Source organism: Talaromyces amestolkiae (genome assembly GCF_001896365.1).
Source record: "Talaromyces amestolkiae strain CIB chromosome Unknown scaffold15.1, whole genome shotgun sequence".
NCBI classification, from domain to species: Eukaryota; Fungi; Ascomycota; class Eurotiomycetes; order Eurotiales; family Trichocomaceae; genus Talaromyces; species Talaromyces amestolkiae.
The window spans coordinates 966721-974865 of NW_024468051.1; the positions used below are offsets into that span (position 1 = coordinate 966721).

The 8145-nt window shown below is 43.8% G+C and overlaps 1 protein-coding gene across 1 annotated transcript; it reads right to left on the bottom strand.

Annotated features, from left to right (window-relative positions):
* Nucleotides 1–2706: 2706 nt before the first annotated feature.
* BHQ10_007534 (uncharacterized protein) lies at nt 2707–6689 on the bottom strand (the record flags this gene model as incomplete). The annotated part of the gene is made up of 5 exons (XM_040880240.1): nt 2707–3168; nt 3224–3405; nt 5354–5690; nt 5754–5838; nt 5890–6689. The coding sequence occupies 5 exons, from the start codon at nt 6687–6689 to the stop codon at nt 2707–2709; spliced, it is 1866 nt and encodes a 621-aa protein (XP_040736037.1).
* Between the last annotated feature and the right edge of the window lie 1456 nt (nt 6690–8145).

Below are 8145 nucleotides of genomic sequence, written 5' to 3' on the forward strand. Positions count from 1 at the left end.
GTCATCTCCGCTCGACCATCATCAATGCTCGTGGGAATGCTTACCTTCAGCCAATTCTGGATCATTATGAAGAGGCTGATGGTGTACCCATCATGCYCTGGAAAGATGGTCTTTCTACCGGAATTTTCTGCAGTTCGTGGAGTCAAAATCTTCTGTGCAATTCCAAGTTTAAATCAGGCGCGACGCCGGAAGTACAGCCAGTGTATACTCAGCCGTATGTTGGCCCACCAGCAATCTTGAGGCCGCTGCGTCAGACCCTTGATAATACCGTTCTCACTTGTAGAGACCGAGAAAACCGGTTTTAGCTATACGGAAGCTTGGACAGGGAAGTGTGGATGAAGCTTGATCGATTGAGTCGTCAGGGTATTCAGATGGCTAGCTGAGTTCCTCATCAACCCTTCCACACAGCCCTGGGAACCATACACCAATCAGTCATAGAAACGATGAGGCGCGGCTGATGAAACAGATGAATATCCTGCTAGTGCCAAAGGAGTAGAAGAGTTGTCTCTTGTCGTTCAGCAGAAATGGATTCTCGGGTCTTTCGATCTCCCAAACATTCAGTGTTATCCCCCAACGAAATTTGATCTCTTTCGTGTGTGAATTATATTTATATAGACCGTGTAGGCACTCCAAGAACAATTCCCAGCGATAATTGGGGTCCGTGATTCTATCTCCATAGTGAATTGTTATGTAGATCTTTTTCTTCCCGACTTTGTCGAGCATTGAACTGAAGAGCAATGGGTTGCCCTTGATCCGTATCATTTTCTAGATCTATTTATCGCTCTTGAAGATCGAATTCCATAATATGTGACATTGGCTATATTCGGACGAACCAAGAGATGGGATCGGTTGTCGAAAGTTGAAAATACTGTCCCAGATTTCTTGAGGCACGCTCTTTAGCATCGTAAACTCCAGTTTGATAGTATGTAGAATATTTTATAAGTAAAGGAAAGAGTTATTAAAGCTATTTGGAGTATAACATTAATACCTCCCCACTCACCACACGTCCGTGGTTGACTGTGTTCATGTCAGCGATCATGACTCTTCAATTTTGAATTAGAATCTGGATTTATTCCCCCGAATCTCGGCTTCATGATCGAAATATCAGATTGGGCGTGACTGAGTTACTGTCTCAGTCATGGAGCAAAACGTAGATCGAGATTCATGCGAAGCTTGTCACTACAATTAGATCGCCGGATCCTAAGAAGAATTTTGGAACAGCGCTGGTCGTACATAGCATGTTCTTAAGCGGAATCATTCGCATTCCACTTCGATTTTCGAGCATTAGGCGACGAGACGTGTTTGGAAAATTCTCTCAAAAAATCAGTCTGCGCAACTCCGTGGCAGAGACGAGAATGTCACAACAATTCGTACCAACATTGATACCACCATTTTCGACATCGATTTTTTTGGCATTAATTCGTACTAGAACCACGTCGCGATAACATCGACTAACCAGTGGCCTACGTTACCAGCCAGATAGCATTGGCATGGTAGTCTCCATCGACCTTGTTTGTAGCCTTATTTTCTTTGTTTGGTCGACTCACCACGACCAATGAGAACACATTTGGCATTTTGACTTTGAGAAAGTAGCCCACATATTCGGAAGATATCATCAGCTCATTATTTCCGGAGTGGCCGCATTGAGTCTAATAGGGCGGTCGAATCTGCAACAAGTCAAACATGATTTTGTCACTATGCTCTTTGTTCTCCGATGACTTCCCTCAAGTCTTGCGATTATATTGAGTGTGATAGAAAAGTCCCAAAAGTTGCAGAATCATGGATTACGATGGCCAATTCTTTACAGAAATCATTATAGAGATCGAGAGAGGGTCACAGAATCCCTGGTAGGCTTCTAATCCGTCCCGGTGGATCCGGCACATATTTCTCATGATTCTGTTTGAGTTACACAGCGACTGCCCACTACTTCCGGTATCAAAGTTATACAAACGAACGGGGGAAGCAAACAAAAAGGAAAACCACTCAATCAATTGATAGATAAGTGTGTGGCTGGATATCTTTGCAAATAATTCAGATTATATTATGTGACATGGATCTCTCTGGCGAGGAATTTCTTTAGCCTCATGGATACATACCGATTGATCCAAGATTATCGGCGTTTCCTTGTGGAACTGTATAAGACCCTCGAACAACAGCTGGAAGAAGCCAAAAGTAGGATTTTCTGCCAATCAATGTGATGTTAGGTAACTAGAAGGGTAAAGGATCAGCTGAAGTCCAGCAGGAAGCAATGGCTCGTGGGCGTCATTTCACGTTGAAAACTGTGGAGGGATATATTCTCAGCATGAAGAATCACGTTACATCATTAGTGTCTCGTCGGAGTGAACCAGCCCGTCTCACCCTGGTTTCGAGAACCGTGCGAAAGAGCAGTGAAGGGCAATGCGAACCGCAATGGAGCAATTTCACCCATATCAATTACTCTGTTTAGCCCATTTATCCATTAGATCTCTAGCTAAGACCAATGCTGCTTCAATAAATGCCATCCTTTTACGTGTGTCAGGTAGTTTTTAGCTCAGGGTCTGTATCAATTTTGTATTGCTCGAATATTTCGACAGGAATAGTCAGATCAGGTAAAAATGTCAGGGCTAGTCGATGCTCAAGAGGAACACCTTGGTGGATCTCTCAGGCTACCTACCGAGACACATCTCCATCAGTCCGCCTGGGTCCCCCTCGTACAATGATGGTTTATTATTGGCCCGCCTTTTTGAGTTGTGCTTTTTCCATTTGTTGCCTGTTCCTAGCGGCTCTTTCAGCCCTTCTGATTTGTGCTTCATCCTGCTGTTTCCTGTTCCTCTCTGCCCTTTCATCTTTTCTGAGTTGTGCATCAGCCAATTGTTTGATCAATCTCTCGGACTTTTCCTTTTTCCGTAACTCGGAATCGACTTTCTCTCGCTGATTTTGCTCGACGTGCATGAGCTTCACTCTCCGCGATTCCTGAAAGTCTCGGGCCATTTGTGAGACGTTATTGGCTTTGGTCTTCGCTGCAAGCTTTTGCTCTTCGACAGAGCGTTTCATATTATACTCTTTCTGTTCGTTTCTCGGTGAGCTTTCTATACCCCGGATTATAATGGTCTCTGGAATTAGCGAGGCATTGACATCCCCTGATTCGTTCTTCTCGATATCCCAAAAAGTCTCAATGAATTGACGGATCTTCAATCATTTCATTAGTCTCTGCATGAATGAGATATTAAAAAACCTTACTCACACGCTCGTTGTATGTCTGTAAAAACTCCTGACCTCCAATCCTTGGGAGAAATCCGACAATTGCCTGAACAATCTTCCCATATTTTCGGATCGTGCTGCTCTGTGGTGTAACTCGATGGACAGCCATGTTTCGAACTTGACGGACTTCTTGTAATTGAGTACAGAATGTTTCTCGTTCTTGTTCTGAAATTCCACGCTCACGGAAGATGCGCTTGTTACAGAAACAAAAATGATTTGTAACTTTTTCAGTGAGCCTACTCAACTCTGCAGCTTCGGCACAAGAACAAAGACATTCATGCAGAAGCTGCGGCGCATTGATCCTACAGAAATGATAAAGAAGGTATTCTAACTCCGCTTGCCACTTGCACAGAAGGTGATGACAAACAAGGAATCTCTCAATGTGTCAGTAAAGAGCATAGAGGGTTCAATTAGATTCCAATTCACCTGTCTTTGTCGATAGAAATTGAATTTAACGCCATGGCTAGCGGCTAAAACTTAAAAATCTTCGGTTATTTAATGGGTTTGTGATTGCAAATTCAACCCTTATTTATTAGAGCCATTCCATTTTCGATGACATATCAGCCACGTCATTAAACAGTGCAACTGTTGACGCCGCGGGTGGGAATAGATATTGTGGAGGTATCCAACCTCAGGAAGTATTTATTCTTTTTATCCACCGCATTTGGAAGTTCAGAACCGGATTCGGCTTTCTCACTCTCAGGACTATAATGGAAAAGGCCCACACATGGCTCTAGCACCCAGAGGTTGGTCATAAAGCTTTGTCACGCTGTACTTTACGTTTTTACAAATATTGAGAACCATCTACGAGGATGAGACGCGTTGGAGGATGTGCAAGAACCTATCAATCATTTTGACCCGTAAACAAACATGTACTAGTATTGTACATTCTCATTCCAAATCTTCCTTGATTCTGGCCGCTTGCCGTCATGGATCTGATAACGCGGCCAGCCACTATCACTGACAGCGGACCCATTTTGGTTTGACATCCGCATCGCATCGTTCTGGTCGCGCCTTGCGTCGTACACTCATTTCGTTGCATTCATTCTTTTGATCCATACGGTGGATAGGTTTAAAAGATATTGCCGCTGTTTGCGGGAACACATAGGTTAGCAAAAGTTGAGCAATTATATAATACCATGCCATATAGATGATTTTGCGGAATTTTTTCTGCGACATACGTACATTTTACTAAGTTGTTTTCCAAGATGAGGTGGTCATTGGTGGAAGAAAATGGAGACAGAAGAGTCAGAAATGGGGGCGGACGCCTCTTTATAGCCATCGAGCTCCGGATTTCGACATCCTGGGATGCTGAAACCTGAGCTCCGCCTGCACAGCCACAATTCACTGGGAAACCAACCATTGGCACCGTAACACAAGTAGGCGAAGGTAACGAATAGAGGCTAGCTATTGGTTTAAATTCTTTGAACTAACATCTTATAGACTCGAAGTCTAAGTGACGATTGCAATAAATCAAAATTTGCTCAACACATATTCGATGTTTAATCAAAGCTATAAAAAGCCTCTACTGACCACAGAAATTAAATGACCTCAATAGTTGGCCTGGATATGATTTGAATGTTCGGGATTCTGGCATTGTCATGTGGTCGATATCATTGTTCAGGACGACCACCGACCAAAACTTGGGGACGATTCTGTATGGAAATAGTTGAATGAGAGTTCACACTGTTCTTGCGGTGATTATAGCGCAATTCGCTCTGTTTCTGTGCAAGTAACCTCGCAGATTCCTGCTGTTCGTGATTTCCAAGGGCAAATGCCACACAATCAGAGAATAGAGCTTGTCCTGGACAGATAATTTCATCTCCAGAACAACCTGTCACTACAACCAGGGGAAATAGACAAAGCGAATGGGCGTGTTCGATAGAGATCTCCTCTTGGACCTGAACGGATTCAATTCCTTGCAAGGACCCTGCTTCCCATTGCCTGCCGTCTTTAGCATCATTATGCGGGTTGGCTGACACCCAGATCCTGCATGTATCTTTTTGTGCAGCAGACCATAGGAGGGTTGCGTTTGCGACTATTTCGGTCAAATCTGCTTCAAATGTCTGTGTTTTTGATGGATCAATAATAGAACGAAGCATTTTGCTCATACTGCACACGATATCTTTGTGAAGATTCTGTGCCGAGGTCCGCTGTGTAGAGAAACTAATCAAGATCTCACGAGTCATGATCCGCCAGATGGCTTCCTTCTCGGGATTGACTGTGGCGTATTTTTGAGAAAATGTATCGAAGACAATTCTCAAGCCGTTTGGATCCGCGACGTCCTGGACGGAGTCACAAGGATAGGATTTCCAAAGACGATCGCATAGCTGCATAGTAATACAGGCCTGCGCTCCCCGTCTCCACAGGTATCGGGCTACATCGGAGTCTCTCGTCGGGACGAATTTGAAAAACTCTTGTTCTTCAAGACCATCTGCTTCGACCGCTCGCTAAAGCAATATGTATGTCAGTTTTGGGCTTCGCTTGAACATGGAATAAAATTCGTGACTTACTATCTGTTCGTCATTCATGGGACCTGTGATGAAGTCATAGACAAGCTTCTCAATCTTCTGGTTCAATTTTTTGAATTGTTCCCGGCTAAATCTACTGTGAGATTGATTATAAGAAGTTGCACACCGGTCTACTTACTAGTAATTGATTCCTTTACTCTGAATCGGGAACCTTGATTTCTCTTTGTCCAGCTCCGACCGAAGCGCTCTATTTGTTGCCATCAGCGTCTCATTGCCTTCTCCGAGATCTTTTGCTCGCGTCTCTACTTCATTTCTCTCGGCTTTGAGCTTTTCATTTTGTCCTTTGAGTTTGTTTTCGGAATCTTGGCTCGACCTAAGAGCTTTCTGATGGGCCTTTTTCTCCTTCTCTAATTGATGTGTAAATTCAGATTGGAATTCTTGTTTCTTTATCTCCAAATCTTTCTTCATCTCTTGCCTTTCAATGCTAATGGCACGTCTGTCTGCGTTGAGTTCTTGTCGTTCTTGCTCCAGCTCCTGCTGACGTTGGCCAAGCTGCACCCGTTCATCCTCCAGTTCTTGGCATCTTTTTTCCAGTTCCTGTAGCTTCTGTGCTTCCACAGCCTTTTGTATCTGAGTCAATGTATGTTGCAGTCTTTCATTTTCAGCTTTGAGCTCGATTTCCGGTCTGAATACTTCAGCAGCATTGGCAGCATTGGGCTTGATGAAAGACAAAATCCCCACAACATCCGACAGATTCTGGAAAGTATCATGAAGTGAGATTATCTTGTTGATACTACCTTTCAGAGAATGGTCTATCTCTGTGTTCCACTGAGTCACATCGGTGATCGTACCATTGACCGTAGACGAGCGTGTAGAATCATCATCAGATGACGACGATTCGCGCCGCTTGGCACGTTTCTCTCTTCGGCGTTGGACTCTGTCATCTTTCGCCTGCTTTTTCTCTTTCTTGTTCGCCATTTTATTGATGATGTTGAGCCTTTGGATAATATGGAATTTCATGAATCGAAATGGTAGGTTAAGTGAGTCAGATCTATTCAGTCACGGTTCACTTGCCATGCGTTAATAATACTATTTGTACCCTTCGAAAGTCTCATCAACTAAAGCTTCCCAAGCATTTCATTTTCAATAATACTCCCTCTTTGAAGACTCCATTGCAGCATCTTGTTGAATAAGTGAAGCGTCAATAGGTTCGCAAATCATGATGCGAACGACATTAGTCTTCTGGTCTGAGTGGTGCCACGTACGAAGGGAGCCTGCGCAAACAGAGACATCTATTCTCTATCAGTTACACTTCTTCTACGCAGCAACAATTCTTACTTCTTGATTGGTTGCCTACCACTTTGATGAGGAGGCTTGGTGATAGCTTGGCTAGATGGAAGTAGGTAAGTACAACAGGATCTTTTCGCTAACTAGATCAAATACCAGCTATGCATTCTAAAAGGTCGGCGAGGCAGCGAATCCCATGTCTTGAATATGAGAAGTTCGGGAGGAGAGGTGCGGGGATCCTTGGAGAGGGCAAGGCTGCATATGCAGTGAGCTGGATGGTCGGGAACATAAATCCATGTCCGAACTCCTATCTAGGACAATCAGCACTTCCGTCGTAATTGGCCACATACTTTTTGGGGTATTTGCAATGACTGGGATATAGTAAAGTGCCTGCAATCGGAGACAGCAAGGGTCAAGAGCACCGGCTATCGCGGCTCGCAATTTTGTATGAAGCATAAGGAAAGTGTAACTAACTCATGTCGTGGTCTTTTATGAGCAAGGTTTGTCAATTTGACCTTGAAGTGAAGATCTTCGATGGGTTACACGGCATAAATGCCATAATGCTGTCGCATAGCCTTTGTATGATAAGTATGCATAATCACGAACTTTTTCAGATATTCCTTACCTCACTGGAATGCGCGATTTATTTGAGAAAAGAAATGGTATTTGTTTCATGGAGGTGTATGACTATTTTGCTGAATCATAGAGGGAAGAGTGGTTGATCAAAGAAATTACCGATCCAAATTTTTTCTTCTAATTCGTAGAAGGACTAAGGCTAAACCCGCTACAAGCTACTGAGTGAAAAGGTCAATATGTCGTCTACGAGACAGAAATCTATTGCAAAATGGTCCATGTATCCCTCACTCCACGAACGTGTAATTCGGCTGCTGGAGGTAGACAATCTGTACCTCGATTTTTACGAATCCGATCAGTCCGGGAGTTGCGATGAGACGTATGATACAAATATTACAGGCTGGTTCATATGTCGAACTCCTTCATGTGGTGGGAAGGCCTGGTCAAGTGGGAAGGTTGCTGTCACAATACGTTTATATACCGGTGGAAAGTACAACGCGAGAGTCTACCACCAGAGGTGCAAGACCTGCAACAGTCTCAGCCGCCCACGGTTGGACGATACGTATGCACAGAG